Raw genomic sequence first — 22,161 nt, forward strand, 5'->3', positions numbered from 1 at the left:
CTTTCATCACCCCCCGCCCAAAAAAAAAAAAACAGAAAACTCTTACCCATCAGCCACCACTCTCCATCCTCCCCCCCACGCCCAGCTCTAGGCGACCACGAATCTGCTCTCTATAGATTTGCCTATTTTGGACTCTCATATAAATGAATAATATGTAGTGTTTTGTGACTAGTTCCTTTCACTTAGAGTAATATTTTCAAGGTCCATCTATGCGGTAGCGTGTATCAAATGTCATTCCTTTTAACAGTTGAATAGTACCCATTGCATGGATATACCATATTTTGACCATTCATCAATTGATGGACCTTTGGGCTGTTCGTATTTTTGGCTGTTATAAATAATGCTGGCATGAACATTCATGTATAGGTTTTTGTGTAGACACACGTTTTAATGTCTATTGGGTATATACATATATGTTTTGCAAATATTTTCTCCTAGTCTGTGTATTCCCTTCTGATTTTCTTAATAGTATCTTTTGAAGAGCAGAAGTTTTAAATTTTGATGAACTCCATCAATTCTTTTCTTCTATGATTCATGCCTTCAGTGTCTTATCTAGGAAATCTTTGCCTAACCCAAGGTCACAAAGAATTTATGTTTACTTCTAGAAGTTTTATATTTTAGCTCTTATATTTAGATAGATGATCAATTTTGAATCAATTTCTGTACATGGTGTGAGGTAAGGATCAAGTCCGTGTTCCTGCACATGGACGTCGTTATCCACGTCTCACCATCGGGTTACCTTGGCACCATCGATTGAATGTGTGTGTGGGTCTCTTCTGGACTCTAATTCTGTTTTCTTGATCTATATGTCTATTCTCATGCCTGATACAATTTTCTTCATTACTGTAGCTTTATCAAAGTAACTCCAGAAACCAGGTATTGTAAATCCTCTAACTTTGTTCTTTTTAAAAATTGTTTTGCCTACTTGATTCCTTTGTATTTTCATATAAGTGTAGAACTGGCATGTCAGTTTCTACAAATATGTGGTTGAAATTTTGATTGGAATTGTATTAAATCTACAGATAAATTTGGGGAGAATTGACGCTTTCATAATACTGAGTCTTCTGGTCCATGAACATGGACTCTCTCTCCATTTTCTTTGCATCTTTATTTCAGGAATGTTTTGTAGCTTTTAGTGCACAGGTTTTGCCCACATTTTGTTACATATATCTAAATATTTCATATTTTTTAAATTTCCATTTCATCACTATATAGAATATTGATTTTTGCATTATGACCTTGTATCCTGTAATCTCACACTCACCTTTCCTAGTTCCTTTTTTGCAAATTCCTCATTTTCTCCCCAACCACACGGTCTGCAAATAGACAGTTTTACTTTTTTCCCCCCAATCTGTATGCCTTTTATTTTTTTTAACGTGACACTGGGTAGGACCTCCATCTAGTACAATGTTTAATAAAAGTGTGAGAGCAGATATTCTTGCTTTGTTCTTAATTTTAGGAGGCAAGCATTCAATCTTTCACACTGAGTATGATGATAACTATAGGAATTTTATAGGTACCCTTTATCAGGGTAAGAAAATTCCCTTCTATTACAATATTGCTGAGAATGTTTATGACTTGGTGTTGAATTTTGTCAGATGCTTCTTCTAAGCATATTGAGATGATTATGTTTTTTCTTTTTGCTCTGTAAATACAGTAAATTACCCCACAGACAGTTCTTGACTTACGATGGTTTGGCTTTCCAATTTTTCCACTTTATGATGATATAAAAGCAATATGCACGTAGTAGAAACCGTATTTTGAATTCAGATCTTTTCCTGGGCTAGCGACATGCGGTCTGATATTCTGTCGCAATGCCAGGAAGCAGAAGCAAGTCACGTGATTGTAAGGTAAACGACTGATGCTCTACACTGCACTGTGCTGCCAGTGTTCTTTCGGATATTATGTTTTGATTTTGAATCCTATCATGTCTACAAAAAGCCCACCTGTGTGCAGTATTCAACACTTTGTGTTAGATGATTCTGCCCAACTGCAGGCAAACATTAAGTGTTCGGAGGACATTTAAGTTAGGCTAGGATGAGCTATCATGTTTGGCAGGTTAGGTGTATTAAATGCATTTTCAACTTACGGTATTTTCAACTTTTGATGGTTTATTGGTATGTAACTCCATCATTAAGTTGAGGAGCATCTGTAATTCTTTTTTGAATACTCAAAAAGCCGTGTAATCCTGGGATAAATCCCACTTGATCATGATCTGTTTTGTTCTTGATATATGGGTCAAATTGATTTCCAAGTATTTTGTTAAGAATTTTTGCATGTATGTTTATGAGGGATATGTGTGTAGTTTTTGTTTCTTTTAATGTCTCGTTGCCTGGTTTTGATACCAGGTTAATGCTGGCTTTACAGACTGAAGTGGGAAGTGTTTTCTCCTATTCCGTTTTCTGGATGAATTTATGTAGGCTCGGTACAGTATCTTCCTTAAGTGTTTGATAGAAATCACCGGTGAAGCTGGGAATTTTCTTTATGGGAAGATTTTAAACTAGAAATTTAATATATTTGATATTGCACTATTTGAGCTATTTCTTTTTGAGATTTCGTAGTTTGTATCTTTTAAGAAATGTGTCATTTTCCTCTAAGTTGTCAAATTTATTGGCATAAAGTTCATAGTATTTCCTTATCATTCTTTTACTCTGTAGGATCTGTAAGGATGTCTCCTCTCTTATTCTTGATATTGGTAATTTATGCCTTTATTTTTACTAATATTTCAAAAAACCAAATTATGATTTAATTGATTTACTCTATTTTGTTTTCTATGTCATTTATTTCTTTATTATCACCTCCCTCCTGCTTCATTTGGGTTTAATTTTGTTTTCTAGTTTCTTAAGGTGAAAGCTTATATTATTGAGTCCTTTATTCTTTTCTAATATAAACATTTAATGATATAAATTTTCTTATGTACTGCCTTCACTGTATGCTACAAGTTTTGATATGTTGCATTTTCTTTTAGTTCATATTTTATAATTTTTAACACTCGTGGGCTACTTAATGTTATCAATTTTCCAATAATTTGGGGGATTTTCCAGATACAGTTGTTACTGATTTCTAGTTTGATTCTTTTCTAATCAGAGAAAATAATTTGCAGTTCTTCTAGACTTGAGAGTTGTTTCATGGCTCATAACAAGGTTCCTCTTCATGAATGTTCCATGTGTTGTTAGAAAAATAAGTGTATTCTGCTGTTGTTGAATAGAATATATTTTTGCTCACTAGAGCAGAGGAGCTTCTGCTTTTAAAAAATTTTTTTTGTTCATAGACAAAGTTCATATATATTGTCCTAGTATATTCTCCATTGATCTGAAGAGGTGAAATCTAAGTTTACTTTTTCATGTCAATATAATCATCACACTTCAATAGTACCCTTGTCGAGGCTATTTTTACGTTGCCACACAGAGTAAAAAAATCTCATGTCCCCCTTTCTTTTCCACCATGCTATGAAAGGTACATGGATCTTATTATATTTTTCTACTCATATTCTTTAAGGCCAAACTTGAGTTTAAATGTCGACAGTGTAAGGTATTCTGACATGAGATGTGATACAGGCTAGTAATTTAATACCCAATAAGAAAACCATCAAACTGTTAAAATCATTTGATATATATATTGTGGGGTTAGAGGCAGAAAGAGTAGTGAAAACATAGCTGAGCTTCATAAACATGCAAATTGTATTTTTATTCAACAAATATTTGTTGTACCGACTAGCGCCGGGTGCTCTGCTAGGCAGTGGGGGGATGTGAGAGTGACTGGGACAGACAGGGTCCCTGTTCCTAGTGGGAAGGAATGTACACAACAGCGTAAGAGCTATGACGATGACGAGAAAGGCTCAGGGGCTGGGGGAGCGTTAGAAAGGCATCTAAGCCCAGCCTTCCTCGCAGTGACCTGAGGAACAAGGAGTCACGGGATTAGGACTGGGATGCTAACGGGTTCAGGAAGAAGGAGCAATGTCTGAGGAGGCCTTTACTCGTCAACTCGGATCTGTCCAGAAACGTTTAGCCACAAGAAAATTCATACTTTCGTGGTGAATGTCTAGAACATTTAGTGTTACCCAAACCCAGTCAAGATGAATCAAGTGCAGGATGACAGTGTAACTCCCCATGTCACAGAGAGTTTTGCAAAGAAAATACTGATAATGATTAAAAGAATGACAGTGAGTCAGGCTTGTTGATGCATTTTATTGTGAGATGGGGGAGTCTGGTAAAAAACTAGAAAATGACCATGGTGTAACAAGGAACTTAAAAATGAAGAATCAGATTTGTAACTTACATACATGAATACAGGAACAAATTGGCACAAAATGTTAAACATTGTTCCCAACACTGTTTATATAAGGTAATCCTAATTTGGCTCACTAAGGAAATGAGAGTTTTATGGTTAGGCTAATCTCTTAATAAAACTGCAGAGCGTCATGCTGTTAGTCACACAGTGAATTTCAAAATTTAAGAGTTTTATATTAAAAACTGGGTAAAGGTAAAATGACTTGATTGTAGTTGTAAAACTAATACATTCTCATTTAAATTCTGTTCTACAGTCCAAGGCAAGTATAAATGTTAACATAACACTGTTAAATCAAATCTCAATGCAAGAGAACCAATTGCATCTCTACTTTAAATCTTATCAACTTTCCAAATTTTCATACTAAAATATATTATTGTATTAATACAAACTACAGTATTATACACTACACTGTGTAATAAATAAAGAAATATAAAAATAAGACACATAAATATAAAAGTTTTCTAAAACTAAAAGTACATATGTCAGTAAGAAGGGTATTAATACTGCCAGGTTTGAAGACATACAGTACAAAAATGTTGCACAGATCTATAAACTAAAAGAAATAAAATAATACTGATAGGTAAAAATCAGCTAATGTTAATAAACTGGGTCCATAATAACTAACATTTGGAAACGTTATGAGCCAAATAACAATGGCATGTCCACGTGTGAAATGCAAGTACGTGGATAAAGCAGATTAGAAAATTTCCCTTTCGTTTCTGCAGAGAAATTCTGAGTCAATTAACGCAAAATGAATACTGAGGAATTAAAGGATGAAATGTCCCAGTGTTTCAGCTTCTCTGACAGAGTCAGTGGTTTTAAGTTTTATTTGGGAATTTTGATACAACAAACAAATCAACAAATGCTAGTTATTGTAGGCCACGCGCTGGAGGAAGGCGGGTGAGGGCCTTGACAACACTGAGGAATGGCACTTACAGCACACGGTCTTGCTTAAGGCCAAGGAGACGCACAGCTGCATGTCATGTCCTTCATACCTGTTACCGCACACTCAACACAGTCACAAACACTGATTCTGACGACTTCGCTGTCCTTACCAGTATTAACACTGTTAGTCCCTGCAGTCAGAACTTCATGACGATCTTCTGAACTCCATTTTAAACCACATTTGAGTAAGAAACTTCCGTTCTTCTATCAGCTGCTTTCTTAAGGCTAACAATACACTTTAAATGTTAATATGCTCTACAATGACATCTAAATATTAGAAATTACTACCTTCTAGACTGAATTTATAAAAGGTAGTCAGCATGGGTTGGAACTACATTATACTTCGCTGTGAAGGGAATTTTGTAGTGCAGAAGTTCTCACATTTTAAAAAACATAATAAAATACTGAAGCGGATTTAGCATATGTTTACCAATAAAAAATTATAAAATTTCTCCCAATTGTACAGCTTAAGAATAAACCAACATAAGAGTGATAATTAATACTGATAAAATAAAACCATGCCAGATGCTTATCTAATAATCAGTTTCCTTTAACCTGTTAATCTTCGCTTTCTGAGTCATTTTTCTAATCTGCTTCTTGTTACAAACTTGTTCCTAACTTTGAAAACTGCATGAAAAATTACTAGGTCTGAGGTTCAGGCACACCCGGATTTTTTTTGTTTGGGTTTGTTTTTTTTTTTGTATTTTTTTAGTTTTTACTTTACACAGTAGTGAACAGGAATCACAGCATACAGGTTACTGTGTTTCCATGAGAAGCATGGATAATATAGAGCAAACTTCATTACCAATTTAGAACTTACTTTCCTTCTAGAAAACTATCAGGCTTCATTTGTCTTTTCTTCCGACCCCTGCTCGCTATCCTCGCTGCCTTTCCGTTCTAAGCTGCTCGCTCGGCTCGCAGCTGCCTCCTCCATCACCGGACCTTCGGTTTCTGCCGCTTCTCCCTCAAGCTCCGCCTCGTCTCCCTCCTCCTCCTCCTCCTCCTCCTCCTCCTCCTCTTCCTCCTCCCCCTGCGGTTTTTCACATTCCTTTTCTTCCTGCAATTCTTCCATCTCTTTCTCCTCCTCCTCCTCCTCCTTTTCGCTGTCCTCGTCCTCTTCCCTCGGCAAACTCTCCCTCTCGTCCGAGTCCCCCTGCGAGGGCGATGCCCTGGCGCCCGGCGGCCCCGCACCCCCCGCGCGCGGCCGCCCCGCGTGGCCGTCGCCGTCGCGCTCCTCCGCCTCACGCTTGCAGTAGGAGTAGCGGTGGTTCATGTGCTGCGAGTAGGAGCCCGAGTGCGAGAAGCGCTTGCCGCACTTGTCGCACTGGTAGGGCTTCTCCCCCGAGTGCAGGCGCAGGTGCTCGATCAGGTGGTGCTTGTGTTTGAACGCCTTCTTGCAGATGCCGCACTCGTGGGGCCGCTTCCCTGCAAAGGAGAGGCGCGTGGCCGTGAAATGAAGGGGATTCGCAGAGGAGGTCCTTGCGAGGCTTCTGGGCGCCTCAGGGTGTGGCGAGGGGAAGGTTATTAGTTTCATTTAGAAAAACCTCCAGGTCCAGAACTCTCTGTAACGTAATACGAGAAAGCTGGGCGTTCCACACTCTGCCTGGCAGAGGAGGTCAGCAGAACAAGTGGCGCCCAGACACCGATGTTCGGCAGTGAGCACAGCGAGGGCAGGCAGGGACGGACGTGCTGCGCCACTCGGGTTTCCGTCGTCACCCCCACCGCACACTCAAGGGCCCTTTTTAGACATTTTATTCCTAGTCACAACCCCTGCCCCCATGCGATTTTAATGCTTCATATAAGCCTTTTACATAGGATGAAAGTCGTATCTATGCACTTTATATACTGAAGTCTTTTAGAAAACCACAAACCATGGCCGTATCTCGGACTGTTTCTGCCCCTAAGAAACAAGTTCTGCCCCTTGAGGGCAGAATCGCTGCCCTCCTGAGACTGCTCGGGCTGGAGGGACCCGCTGCCTGGACGCGGGAACAACTGGCAACAACCTGAGCGTGGTCAGGGTTGATAAGCTCCAATTTCAGTGCTATCAAGCAGTTAACAAATGCAGAAATGACTTTTTCTATTTTTAGGGACAGTGTATTTTTCATATATATTTTTCATTTTGGTATTTGCTAATATTTAACTGTTGCCCAAAGAGGAAGGAGATTTTCTAATTTTTCTCAGATCCCAGTGGAAACAGCCAGAGGAATGAGTCACAAGGGGCTTATTTTGAGAGGTGCAACTAACTTTCCCTCAGGTAATACCAGTTTTTAACTCCAAGAAATGCCCAAGTGTCACTGCACGTATCTTTGAATCTACAGATTGAAGGAGGTCTCTCTGTCTTTCCTCACAAGAGTAGGAAATGAATTAAAATAGCTGATAAGAATACGAAAGATAAATATGGATACTGCAGCCAAAGTGGCTGGTGGTGGGGGCAGGGAAGAAAGGGTAGGGATGGAAGAGACCACCGTGTAAACCCAGCCCTTCTCCAGCAACCCATGTTAGAGACATGGGGTGTGCTGGAGCCAGTTTTTACTGGCTGGAGAGAGCGTCCTGTTAAATTTTTAGGGATTGTAAGCTGGACAACATCACCTCCGAGCTTGAAATCAGCCATTGCGGGAGTGTTTATGCCACAAAAATCTGTAAACACTACCAATCAGGGTTCCTCACCTTCAGAGAGCCAGTTGTTAAAAGTCACTAGCATGCCACTGAATTAAGGATTCAGATATGGCAGAAGTTGGCAAATATTTTCTGTAAAGGACCAGATAGTAGTTCAACTACTCGGTTCTGCCATTGTAGAAGAACACAGAAGTAGCCACAGACAGTATGTAAACTGTGTTCCAATTCACTTCATTTAGGGAAACTGAAATCTGACTTTCACATAATTTTCATGTGTCATAAATATTCTTCTTTTCATCTTTTTCAATCATTTAAAATGCTTTAAAAAAGCATTCTTAGCTTACAGGCCATAGAGAACAGGTAAGGGCTCACATTTGGGCTGTGAGCCATAGTTTGCGGTCCCTGAGTTAGCCTAAGAAGTGTGTATTTTGTGGAAGAATCACAGGATCTCAGAGTTGGAAGGGATCTTAGCATCATTCTTTCTAAACACAAAAAATCTGTCTGAAACCTTCAGTGACAAGGACCCTGTGACTTTCCAGGACAGCGTGCCACATGCTTATAAAGCAGCTTTTTCTTTTTTGAAGCCAGATCTAGTTTCCCTATGACTTTAGTCCACTGGTCCCATATCTCTTGTTAATGGGTACAACTTTATCAATCTGGCACAAACTTGCATTACATGAATGTGGACAGAATAAACGCTGTGCCAGCTTGAAGGAATTAAGTCAGTAGAGGAATACTTAGGACAAAAACAAAGGCACACATCTTAAAAACTAGGTAGAAGTGGGCAGACAGATGAAAGTGGCAAGATCAGAGAAGTGAAACAAAGAAAATTCTAAGAACTTTAGTTTTTAATTTAGCATTTTTCAGTATATCATATTATAGGCACTTTTAAAAAGGATAATATGTTTGACATACCTGTGTGTTCATATTTATGTCTCAATAATGAACTACTCTTCTGGAATATCTTATCACACAAATCACAAGCATACATTCCATTTTCTGTCTTCCGCATTTTCTTTTTGGGTGGTGTAGAATCAGAATCATTCTGATCCTCCACATTTGATACTCCTTCTGAGCTAGTGTCTTGCCTTTCATCCTAAAGGAAAAAAAGAGTAAAATAAAAAATTTAATTTAAAATTAAAAAAGATAGATAAGAGATAAAAATAAAAGCATGGGTTAAAGAATTACTTTGATTTACACTGTCAGTGAACTGACCAAAGCGAGCGTGCTGGCTCACTGCACGCGGGCTGCAAGGCTGGGGCTGGATCGCAGGTGGGGCCGACGCAGACAAAAGTGAGGTTGGGGATAATATAGTCAAAACTATAGCAAAAACGCAAACTAAACTGGTACTGAAAAGAAAAGACACCCAAAATAAAGAATCTAAAATGTGTAGTAACAAAATTTACTTGGTTCTATGTAAATCTTTCAGAGAAATTTGCAGAAAGTTTAACTTACGAGTTTGCTACTTAATCACTCATTACTAACTGCATCATTTACCTTCATTTTTTCATTCTGGGTTTCTCTAAGCAAAAATCAAGATACTGTTTTTTTAAAAGTGGTCTTTAAATTGTATCCTCCAGAACTTCAGGGTTCTTGGAACTAACCTCCATGGTCTACTTGGAAAGAGAGAGGTTTGCTCTACCACTTTTCTAAGGAGCAAGATGGAAAAACAGTACCGGAGGGTCTGTATTTTTAACCAGGAATATGTGCTAGTCCAAATGAATCTTTAGAACTCCAGTAGAATAAAAAAAATTCAGGCAGTCTAATAGAGATAATTTTGGGTAGCAGGCTCTCTTGTAGGTAGAATTATCCTGCAGGGAACCTGTTGTGGAATTGGGTCCTCTAAGATCTTTCTGCCTTTTCTAGAGTATTCCATTCTATTGCCTCTAAACCCACAGATTTTCTAAAAGTTGAAGGTTTTTCCACATTTCTTATGGCTTTATAAGGCAGGAGAGGTGCAGCCATTTGTCTGGGTCATCTGTGAACTGCCAACGGGTGCTGAAATAACCTGACTCTACTTTCACTGTTCTTTGATCTAGGCATATGATTATGTGAAATGTTAAAGGTGGCTCTTTTTCTACTCAAAGGCATGCAAAGCATTCTATACACTAAAAATTCAGATGAATTCAATGGTCATGTGAAAAATTTTTTCAAGAGTTATCACAATTGCAGAAAACCCAATCAGTAGCAATATTTAAGGGAAAACAAAAGCAGCAAATATACATTTGAGCAGGATACTGAAATTATTATAACTGTTCCTACTTATGGCAAATATTTGTAAAAAAGATCAAATTTATCTGTCGCATTCATTTGATTCTTTCAGAAACTGATGGAAAAAATGGGGAAACATCAACATTAGTGCCATGGAAAAAGTCTTGACAATGAGACATGCAACAGCTTTATAAAAACTATCATGGATTTCTGAGTAAGAGAAGTTCAAGGGTTCCTCCTGGATGGAATAAACATTGTTCTGGTAAACACTAGTGATACTTCAAGAGGAAATCCAAATAGAGGTTTGCAGCCATATTTCCACATATATATTAATTATGACTGAATACTTCATTCATGGCTCATAAAATGATCAGTAAATTCCCTATATGAGTGCTTTGTATATTTAATTCTTATTTATTTAATTAAAGCCTTTTACAAACAGAGGTGTTAGTACATAAAAGTGATAGCTAAGTTTGCCTGGTGTGAACCTGTAAATGATCATAATCAAGGCAGAAACTATTACTAATTTTAGGAATTTACTTATAAAAACAGAAATCCATTATTGAGTATTTCAAATTTTCTTTTTTATTTCTAACTTCAGATAGGTATTTAGCTTAGACTTATAAATCATTTTTCAAAGTAGAATAACATTTTGAAGTTTAAATGGATTAAGTAATTTCTTGGATTAGCAAACACCTGAAGACATCATGCCACAAATGTTAAAGCAAACACTGATCTATTTCCTTTTAAAAATGACAGTTTGTAACAACTTAGTTGGCTGTACAGTGACTGATTCTCATCAGAAAAAGTTAATTGAAATTAGTCAAACTAGCGTTTTACTAGCCAGGTTCAGAATGGGGACATTTTTTTTTTTTTTACCTGATTTCCATTTGGCTGGATCACTTTCAAGGGTGGTTCCTGGACTGCGGGGCTGACTGTGGCAGAGTACGTGTAGGCCACCTGGGGGATCAGAATGGTCTGCTTATTGGCAGCGAGTGCACGCAAGCACGGGACACTGCTCTGGTCAGTGATGGCCACGATTGTGGGCAGCTGGGCAGTGACCGCAGGGAGAGCAATGTTTATGGGGTTGGCACTTGGTGGGATTACATTTACAACTGGTTCTGAGTCTGTAACGCCACTGTCCTTTTGTGGCTCCTTTTTTGCGCAAGACAAGTTCAAGGGTTCTTCCTGGACAGAATAAACACTGTTCTGGTAAACACTAGTGATAGTTGACCTTTCCAGCAATTCTCCCTGTTGCTTTGGTAATGAAAGATCAAGAGGTTCTACTTGTGGCTCTTCTTGTGCACCCTCTGCTGTGTACAAGTAACCCTGTGCATTTCTGGATGAGGAGAGGTTTAGCGGTGATGGGGATGGCGTACTACTTCCAGAACCATTGCTGGCTGATCCCACTGGTAAAATGGGAGAGTCTGTCATCTTCAAAGGGCTCTGCAGATTTACTGTGCTGTCCTGGGGTTCACTTGCATTTGCAGACTGAGGCTGATCATCGCTCTTTGCAGGGATATTTACTTTGCCTGGATCAGGAGAAGACGGTTCTGAAGACTGCACTGAAATCTGTCCAGCTTGCATCTTTTCAAACCACTTTTTTACTACATCCAGTGGCAGATTTACTGAATCAGCAATTTTTGAGAGCTCTTCTGCACTTGGTTGTGCATTCAAAGCATAATACGCTTTCAGAAGAGACAAGAGGTTCTTTAAAGGTGGTTGGCTGGGAGACAAATTGCCATCTCCAGTCCCTGATGAGGCAGAGGACTCAGGCTTCTCAGCTTCCGCTGCCGGGAGTGGAGGCGGCTGTGCAGGCTGCTTTAGGTCATAGTGCTTCAGTTCTGGAAGTGCATTAAGGTCTCCTGGACAGTCATCACACAGAAGGCAAGTGCTATCATTCACTCCCCCTTCAAAGTTTTTGTCCTTCTCAGATTTAACAGTAAGATCTTCCGGTAGCTTTTCACTTTTGCAACTGTTTGTGGGGACTGGATTTTCTTTTTTTAAATTTTGAGGAACAACTTGAAGTTGGCTAGGCTGCTCAAGACTGTAGTTGATGATAATTTTGGTTGTTCCATCTTGATCAACCAAAGGAAGACTGATGGCTGAAATAACAGAATGGCCACCTTGTTGTATGGATGAAGCATTGATTGTTTCTTGTTCTTTGGATGCAAGATTGGCTTGATTATTCTCCAAAACTTGCCTTATTACATTACCATCTACGGCCACTTTAAGTACATTCTGAATATCACTTAAATTGATACTTATGGGAGACACCAAACCAACTGTTGGCAGAACAACAGCTTGCACCACACCCTGAGGAGAACTGGTTGCCTGCAATGGGCCACCACCACTAAACACCCCATTTTGTAAAGGGGTTGAACAGTTGATTCCTGAAGCAACCACTATGGGTTTGAATTCATAATCCACAGGTTCAGTTTTAATTTGGTTTATAGAAAGTTGTTCTTGAAGGGGTTTATTCTCTATCTTTTGCCGTATCTGTGGTCGTGTGGGACTGCCTGGTGATGCTGAGAGAGATGGTGAGGAACACTGAGATGTTTTGAGTCCTGTTCTTGGTCGCCCATTCACAGGCATCAAGCTGATACATTTTTTACTGCTTATGTGTGAGCTATAGGAACCAGAATGGGAAAAACGTTTCTTGCAGTTTGGGCATTCATATGGCTTCTCTCCTAAACAAAAAAAATTATATTCACTGAATTATTAAATATAAATTTTTATGTATCCACATTTTCCCTAAAACAAGCACTATCAATTTTAAAAAAGAGATTACCATGTATACTTGGAATACAATTTTATTTAGAATCATCATTTTAAGTTCAAAATCTACATAAATGTTATAAACACTAGTCTGAACTACATGTGCTAATAACCAATCAGGGAATCTTCTCAGTGTATGTGTAAAATTTTTCTGCCGACTAATTCAAATAATTCAAATAATTCTCAAATACCAAAAAGAATTATATCCTTCTCCCTCAATTAATTTTTTTCTTATCCTGTTTCAACAACCTATACAATTTAGTGTATTTTACTCTATTCAACCATTTGTAAGAAGAAATTAGTATTAGAAGAAAGAAAAGTAAGTAAAATCCCCCATAAGACTTAACAAGTATGAATATCTCCCCTTGACTGGTAAAAATTTTCATATCCGTAAGGTTTTCTTGAACAGATTTTTCCTAACGTGAGGAAAACTTCAAATATGAAGTATTGTTATAAGCACTGGCTTACTAAACTGGAATGTATCTACTCCAGAGACAGAAGTTCTGGTGGGTATGCAAAGCACTTTGGAGTTTCAACCTCAGTGCTAGTGGATATGGTAAAACATTACTTTTATATTAAAACAGTATACCATGGAAAAAATGCGACATTTGTGTGAACTGTTAGGAAAACTCCACAACATCAAAGACGCGTCTTGCTTGTGAAGGCCTCCCTCAAGCTGCCCCCCAGGTGCTCCAGGGTGCAAGGCACTTAGCTCTCCTTGGCCATTAGGGTACTTGGGTAGAAAATTCCGAAAAGCACAGAGGTAAATGGAATATTTTCATACAAGCCTAATTTTTCATTTTGTTATTTATCATTATAATTCATTGACTTATCATTTCCAAGTCCCAGGGTGGGAACCCCGGGGTCTTGCTTGTCATTTATCCCATGCGCCTATCACAGTGCAGGCCACTAAGATGCTCACTAAGCCTTTTTTGGATGAATGAATGGCCAGTTGTTGAATTATGAAGTGAGATGATGCTGATTTGTCTACTCAGTATTGAAATAAAGCTCTCCTCACCTCCTTTTTATGAATTAAGATGAAAGTAGAGAAAGTCGATGTAAGCCCTGCTAACAATGAAGCTTCGATGCTGTAAAGTTACAAAATGTGAGTTATGTTTTCTCAGAAATAGGATTATTTGAAGATCAATATTAGAATTGGAAGGGATCTAAGAAGCCCTCTAGTATAGCCTCCTTTTCAATAAAGAGTTCGTCTCGTATCATCCTAGACATCAGCTAGCCTCTGCCTGAACTCCTTCAGTAAAAAGGAGTTACGACCTGCTAGACAGGTGTCTGGTTCTGATGAGGACCATGGATTTGGATTCGAATCCTGGCTCTGTCACATACTATTTTCTGAAACTTTCCAAGCTTCAGAGTTTTGGGGTGTAAATGTAGAAACATTCTCGTTGGATTGTTAGGGGAGTTACAGGAGATTATATAGCAAAACTTTCAGTATGCTCATCAAATGTTAGTGATTCCTTTATAAAACAATTCTACCGAGAGACAGGCTGAGTCACTGAGCCAGAGTAAGCTTGCTATACTGCCTGTTTCCCTATCCCAGTCTGCCCTTCTGATGCCACATGGAGCAAGTACAACTGCTTCTTTTACAAGCCAGACTTTCACATTGATAAAGAGCTGCCTTATGTACCCTTCAGCTTTCCTTATGCAGGTTAAATATATCCAGGTCCTTCAAGCATTCCTCACAGGATGTGTTTTTCAGAACCCTTACCTGCTTGTTAACCTGCCTCTGGATATTCTACAGTTTATCACTATCTTTCCAGTGAAATGCCTGAATAGGATTCAATACTCAAAATGCATCAGACAAAAGTTTCCAATGGGGGTAAAACAATGGAAATATTCTAGTATATCTCTATTTTAACATTTTTAATTACTTGATAACATTTTTAGATTAACTACATGCTTATTTTCCTGACGAAGACACTAGGAAGATAAACATCTATAACATAGACTCATTTACCTTTACAAACAGGGAGACAGAGGACAGTAGGTACAGTGAGCACACCATAGCCCCAGCTTTGCTATGTACTAGCTAAGTGATGTCAGACAAGTTAATTAAGCTCTCTGAGCTTCAATTTTCTCATCAGTAAAAAGGAGGACATAATAGAATCTATCCTATAGGGTTATATGAGTTAATGCCTATAAATAAACTAACATGTGGCTAAACATAGTTAAGTGCGCAATAAATGCTAGTTATCATTATTATTATTGTTGGGAATTACCTTAACTATTTTATCACTGCCAGAAAGTCTACAGAACAATTATTCAAATGCCCGAAGTCACTATGTTTGTTAGAAAACTCCTAGTTTCTAACTTCTTAAACTTAGGGTTTATAGTTTAAGCATATCACCTAATTTACCTACCAAGTTTAGGGTTTGCAGCAACTGGTTTATCCTAGAGGTTACAACGGGAAGTTTCACCACTCAAAGTTAGATATACAAAAAATACTGAGATTTTTTTTTTAAATGGCCGAAGTGGGTGTTTGGTTGTATCTGATGTAAAAATTTTCCAGGCTAAAGTTACTAAGGCCATAAAACAAACTCAGAATGATTTTCTGGAGAGGATCACAGCCTACGTGCAGGTGCTCTTTTGTGTCCAATCTGAGTGGAGGTACGGTAGCCTTCTCATCACAGCTCAACTCCTAAGTTCAAGTAGTTGTTAACACATTTCTGCTGTATTATTATTCAGATATTTCTAAGGATTATATAAATTATATTTTGCTCTTTCATCTTTATGATGCTCCAAGGAACAACTTTTCCTGGGGACTCAGTAAGAGGAAGAGTGGTCCCTTTCTAGCAACTGATTCTTTTTACTCATAGACACCCCTGGGTCTTAGTTACTGACTGCAGTTTTTTTTTTTTTTTTTACTTCCTAAGGCTTAGAGACTAATTTTTGGTCCACTTTCAACATGTGTATGGGATTTCACAACCTTCTTTTTTTTTTTTTTTACCCATTTATTTCATGTCAGTCTTACTTTCTTAATTTTTCTTATATATTTTTAAATTACAATTATTGCTCTATTAAAGGTATAAAAGTCTCATATTAAATAATTTTAAAAATAGTACACAAAGAATGAACAGTGCGGAGTACAGCGGAGTTTTGTGTTCCATGATCTGGCGTAAATTTGCATTAGCTTTGGAAGCAGCAGCATACTGGCAGCTCATATTGAGCTCTGGACCATTCAAATTTAGAACTTGAGACTCATTTTTAAATATCAATGCAGGACTTCGCAATAAAATTTTAACTTCTTGTTTCTAGACTATTGTGCTATGATCTATGCTTCCCAACTCTGTATCATTTATAGATATGATAAATCCTCCTATAGGACTGCAATATGACAAAATAATTTTGTACATGAATATTATTCTAATCTTTATTTTATTTTCCTTCCTCTACCCCAATTTCAACATTTTAAAGATTCTCTTGAATTAGCTATAATTTTTACCTTCAAATCATTTCTGGTAAGAAGGTAGGCTATTAAAAATATACTATTGATAAAAACTATTCAATATATAGGAGCCAAGAAATAGGTTTCTGTGGCAGGCTGACAACCTGTACTTTTCAGAAACATTAATCAATGTGTGAAAATAAATAAATGTTTTGGTAAGAATCTTGGTTTGAGCATTTTCAAGTGGTAACTTCAGCGTATTTAAGTGTTAACCTCAATGAGCAATACAATCATACTTTTAGAAATGCAGTTCCAGAATAAAACGTAGGTCACCCACTGCCTTTCACAAAGCCAACTATACTTCTTTGTAGAAAGATGTTTGTAAAATATAAGTGTCAATACAATAATTTTCACAAAATAAGCAATGTGCAAACCCCCATAATTTCCCATTCACAATAGTTCTTTTTTACTAAAATTATTTAAATCTATAACAACATACCAAAATTAATGGGGAAAGGCACAGATTTCATAGTACAATGTGGGATGCTACTAAGTTTTCTTTATAAGCTTTTGTTCAAGTAGCGTCTGTAAAGAAATGCAAATATAGCTCTCTGTTTACTGTTAAGTTTCTAAAATAGGTGTAATACTTCATCATATGATAATATTCGTCTTGTTAAGTAATAATTTAGAAAATGATGTGGAACAGCAAGGTGAAGATGGGGCGCATTTTCCTGTGGAATTCTCACCAGCGCTGCAGTCCTCTCTCCTCTCACGCGGCCGTGGCTCGCTGCCTCCAGGCCTCCTCTGCACCACTCTTACCTTGAGTTCCATCTCTACTTCTCTCACATAAGGGATATCCTCCCCTCCTATTGCTCTGCGCAAGTCTTATCTCTACATGCTTTTTCATTCCCTTGTTAATTGTGCAAAGGAGGCAGTAAAATCAACATTCATCAGAAAGCTAAAGTATTTTCTAGCTGTACTTGCTAAAATATGCTATGTTATCTTCTGATAAGGAACTCTGGAGTATGTCATATTATATTAATTTGGTATCTTTTAATCAAAGGTTAAGAATCCAATAAAAAACCGTTTATAAACAGAAAATTTCTCCACATTAGTCTTTATCCTAAAAGAAAAGCAAGGAGTTTCTGACCATGTATGTAGATCTCATGTTATGACAGATTTATTTATTACCACATATGCTATGATATTCAGGGTACAGAAAGAAAACAAATATTTACCACTGTGAATTCTTAAGTGCTCTTTTAGGTGGTGTTTGTATTTGAAAGCTTTTCCACATTCAGTGCACTTGAATTTACGATTGCCCCCAGACTGCGTCACATGTCTCTGTAAGAAAAAATTGGTATTTTATTTGCAAAGCAAAAGAACTTTAGACTAAAGAACATCCAATATGCTATCAGTAATGTTTCAGGTGAGTTTGATGATTGTGTTTTTTCTTAAAAACTTCAATTTGTAGTAGTCACAAAAATCTTGAAATTATTACCCAAAAGATTGTGACACTGGGAAAAAGAATTCTGACATCGAGAAAAATATCCACTTTCTAATTTAAAGTATCAGAGTAATATTTTATTAAAAAATATAGTATTCAGCAAAATTGAGTAATATACACTTTACTAGGAGCTAGCGAGTATCTTATCTGTGCTCTAATTTACAGATAAAGAAACTGAGTCCAAGAATATTTAATGAAGCTGCTTCTGTCTAAAGCACAGTTATGCAACAGAAGAACAAGGTCTCTGAACAGAAGAAAAGGCAGGCTTTTTCCAGTACTTTATCCTGTCTCTTATGTTTGATATTTCCAAAATGTATTTTAAACCTGATGATTTAAAAAAAATGCTTCCTTTTTTCAGCCAAATGTGGACTATTATAACAGCTTTCTGTCTGGTTTATCAAATTTCATCTTTATATACCTCAAATGTATTCTTCGCACTTAATCTTACAAAAACATTGCTTGAATTGAATTGTATGAGCTCCTGGTCATAAATGTCTGAAAGGTCCCCACTAGCCCCTGAATAGACTGAGTCTGTAGATTCCAAGATTACAGCTCTTGAGTTTCCAAGATGATTCTTCCTCAGTTCCCCGTGAGAAGTCTGTGCCTCAGTTAGCAGGCACGTCACAGCGCGCTGCACACACACGCTCCTCTCTCTCTCCTTGCTTTGCTTTACGTCGTTCCTTTTTCCTTGGCTATGTTTCCTTTAATTCTGATTGTTAAGATTCTATCAACCTTTGTACAGGCTTAACTCAACACGACCCGCTTCATACTCACCCATCTGGAACTTCCCTTCCTCTGTCTTTTCCACAGGAAGGAAAGAGACTAAGTACCAGGCCCTACTTCATCCAAACCCATGGCTTAGAATACCAAATATATGGTATTTATGTACCTATTTCTATCTCTAAACCTCTCCCCTCAACTCCAGACTGTTATAGCCAACAGCTTTTTTGACACTGCCAGTTGCAGGGTGGTAGGCGTCTGAAACTTGGCATGACTCACACCAAACGCTTAATTTCCCGACTGCGAACCAGCTCCTTCTCTGGTGCTGCCTGTCTTTGTGAATAGCATCCTCGTTCACCTGGTTACTGCTTAGGCCTGCAATTTGCAGTTATCCTTGACTCCTCTCGTTCTCTTACACCCTCACCGAACCCATCAGCAAACCGTCCGGACACATTCTGACTCCAGCATTCCTCACGTCTGCCACACAACCTCCGGCCTGGTTTAGAGCAGCAGCCTCTGAATCATCTCCCTGCTTCCATTCTTGTCTCTCTTGATCTATTCTCTACCCAATAGTCAGTGTGCCCTTAAAAATCCAAAATCCTTCACAGGCTTCCCCATTACACTTGAGGATAAAATCTAGTCTTTGCCGTGGCCTAGTCAGGGCCTCTCTCCTGTGGCCCCCAAGACCTCTCTGGCCTCACCTGTCTCCCCTCTATTTACACTGGCCTCCTTGCTGTTCCTAGGGCATGCCTGGAAGGTTTGGCCTCAAGGCTCGTTTGTGTTTCACTCTGTTCCCTCGGAATGGAATGCCTTTCCCCAGATATTCCATCTCTGGGTCCTTCATTGTATTCAGGTCTCAGTTCAGATGTCCCATTCCCAGAAACGTCTCCCTACCCTGGAAAAACTAGCAGCTTTCATCACTTTCTGTCCTCTTCTGATTTTTCTTGATACTACCTGTTTATTTGTTTGATATCACCTACTAACACACGCTTCCTACTGTCAGAGACTTTGTCTTTTTCACTATTGTGCCTTTAACACTTAGAATATGACCTAACACATAATAGAAACTCAAATATTTGTTGATAAAATAAATAAGTAAAACATGGAAATGCTTATCTTATAGTTGCAGTATGACTTTCAAAGGCCGGCAAGATAGACATTCTATCCTTTAGTTTACTGCCTCACAACCTAAATTGCTTCCAAGGCCTCCCAGTTAAATTTCCTCACATTATTGGCCCCCACATTTATCACAGCTCCTTCCTGGCCTCAGTCTGACCCATTTGTATATAAAACCCATTACATTAGTATGCGCCACAGAAATCACAAAAGTGGCTTTCATGCTCAAAGATATTAGAGTTTTGTTTTTTTTTTTACATAATGGCATCTTCTGCTTTCACTACCAGTTCCATCTGTCTTTTCCTTTGACAAGGGCCCAACATATAGACCAAATCTGGCGGCAGCGGTTACAGAATGGGTCTGCTTCCTAAATGTCACGTGAGTAGTCTCTTCCCAAGCCTTCCCTGTGCTGCGTGTCAGGACTCTGAGGCAGACGAAACTCTCTTCTGTTCCGTCCCAGGTAAGTCTCCTCAGGAGGGCCCTAGGTGAGCAGAAGGCGTTTGTCTTGGGTAGCCCCTGCTCTGTGCCAAGTCCGTGCTGCTCATGCTGCTCTCTTCCACTTCCAGTGCTCCTTCATGGACTGAAGCATGACCCCGTGAAATCTCGGTTCTCCTTTCCCTGACTGCCACTCTCTCCCCACTATCTTGTTCCTTCATGAATGTTACTGCCAAAGTCCCAAGAAAATAGGTTGACTGTGCTCAATCATTCCTTTTCTGTTACAGTGTTTTTGTTTGGTTTAGCCATCATCTTAACAAACGGTCTAACTCGTTCTTCATGGGATACGTGACTTCTGTCAGGTACATACGCAGGGCGGAGTTCTCACACATTCAGGTATGTGGATATTCATAATCCTTTTGTGTAAGACACTGGACATGCACCTCAACCTCGAAATATGCCCTCACATGCCCTATGCAGTTGAATATTTATTTGATTTTTAAAGTTATTGTTAAGTCAAAATTAATTTGATTGTTCATAGTTATCAGGACCTTGTAAAAGGACAATTGGTAAAAGTTTCTTTGACTTTAATCCTTAGAGCCAACAGTTTAAATGTAACTTACCATACAAAATCGTCTTGGTTTATACTTTCAGAAATTGGGGCACAGTGACATAGAAGTAGAATAAACCATACGAAAACTAAGTCTTCAGAATAAAAAATATAAATTTTACATTCTTAGAGGAGGCAAATCCCCTTACTATAGGGAAAAAAACCACTGTAGCTTTCACTGAGAATAGTCACTGGTCCAAAGAAAATCAAACTTCACTGGCTGATTTTATTCTCAATTTCGTTAGTATAATATGGTTTATGTAATCAATATCTATTTTTCCTACACTGAACATTTTAGTCAAATGCAATTTGAAACCTTCTAAATATGGAGAATTGTTTGTTTTGGTATAAGCAAAAATAATTAAATCAAGATGGAAAGGCTCTTACCTGAAAAAAATAAATAGTTCTCTCCAAAATAAGTTCATATGTGCTTTTTCATTCAGAAATAACCAGATAATTCAAATAAATCACTTTCACTTTTATAAAACTGCAGATAAGGCACTGTCCTTTTAACTTATTTATTTATTTATATTTATTTCAGCATATTACGGGGGTACAAATGTTTAGGTTACATATATTGCCTTTGCCCCACCTGAGTCAGAGCTTCAAGTGTGTCCATCCCCCAGACGGCACACACCGCACCCACTAGGCATGAACATACCCATCTCCTCCTCCCCGCACCTGCCCGACACCCAGTGAATGTTACTACTATATGTGCACTTATATGTTGGTCAGTTAAGTCAGTTAATAGCAATTTGATGGTGAGTACATGTGGTGTTTATCTTTTAAATTTTAAGTAATTAAAACCCTAGCCTTCCACTGAGGGCTGAGTCCTCAAAATTTGGAAAGTTAGTGAACTCTTAGTCACTCACTTACTTGATCTCTTCCCGATTTATGTGATGTCATGTGACGTTCAAGTTGGGTTCTGTATGCAAAGGTATAACTGCACAAGGAGCAACTAAAGTTATCTTCATTCTTTTCATGGCGATACTTAATGTGTTCTTTCAGAGAGGTAAAGCGTTTATAGCCTCTATCACAATATGGACAGGTGAGTAACTGGGAAAATGCATCTGGTGTTCCTGTAAAAGAAATCATATATTATAAACTTAAAACATACAGAAAATATTACCAAAGTTTCCACTGAGTCCCTATGCTATGTACCAGATATCGTGCTACCGAATTTACATTTGATCCTCAAAACAATACAATCATACTCATTTCTATTTTATAAAAGACAAAACGTGGCTGTGTGCGGTAGCTCATGCCTATAATCCCAGCACTTTCGGAAGCTGGGGTGGGAAGATAGCTTGAGGCCAGAGTTAGGGGCTGCAGTGAACTATGGTCGAGTCACTGCACTCCAGCCTGTGACAGAGTGAGACCCAGTCTCAAAAAAAAAAGAGAAAAGAAAAGAAAAGAAAAATGTGAGGCCCAGCAGAAATGTTAAATAACTTAAAAGTCACAGAGCCAGAAAATGATGACGTGAGGATTCAAACATGGGCTGTCTAATTTTCAAGTCACTCTCTCCTCCAC

At 38.3% G+C, this 22,161-nt stretch overlaps 1 protein-coding gene across 1 annotated transcript; it reads right to left on the reverse strand.

The window, feature by feature from the left end:
• Nucleotides 1-4,778: 4,778 nt before the first annotated feature.
• ZEB1 (zinc finger E-box binding homeobox 1) lies at nt 4,779-21,711 on the reverse strand. Its single transcript, XM_012654914.1, has 5 exons — nt 21,508-21,711; nt 17,482-17,587; nt 10,942-12,752; nt 8,767-8,947; nt 4,779-6,660 (listed from the first exon to the last, which is right to left on the reverse strand). The coding sequence occupies exons 1-5, from the start codon at nt 21,535-21,537 to the stop codon at nt 6,074-6,076; spliced, it is 2,715 nt and encodes a 904-aa protein (XP_012510368.1). The 5' UTR covers nt 21,538-21,711; the 3' UTR covers nt 4,779-6,073.
• Nucleotides 21,712-22,161: the final 450 nt, after the last annotated feature.

Source organism: Propithecus coquereli, unplaced genomic scaffold (genome assembly GCF_000956105.1).
Source record: "Propithecus coquereli isolate 6110/MARCELLA unplaced genomic scaffold, Pcoq_1.0 Scaffold45, whole genome shotgun sequence".
Lineage (NCBI taxonomy): Eukaryota > Metazoa > Chordata > Mammalia > Primates > Indriidae > Propithecus > Propithecus coquereli.

What these genes read in the sequence shown, in the direction of transcription:
- ZEB1 (XM_012654914.1), bottom strand. Translation starts at nt 21,537, where the DNA reads ATGACATCACATAAATCGGGAAGAGATCAA. An exon ending in ATAAATCGGGAAGAGATCAA is followed by an intron (nt 17,588 to 21,507) that starts GTAAGTGAGTGA and finishes TTTTTCTTACAG; the next exon opens with AGACATGTGACGCAGTCTGG. An exon ending in ACATAAATATGAACACACAG is followed by an intron (nt 6,661 to 8,766) that starts GTATGTCAAACA and finishes TCTCCTTTGCAG; the next exon opens with GGAAGCGGCCCCACGAGTGC.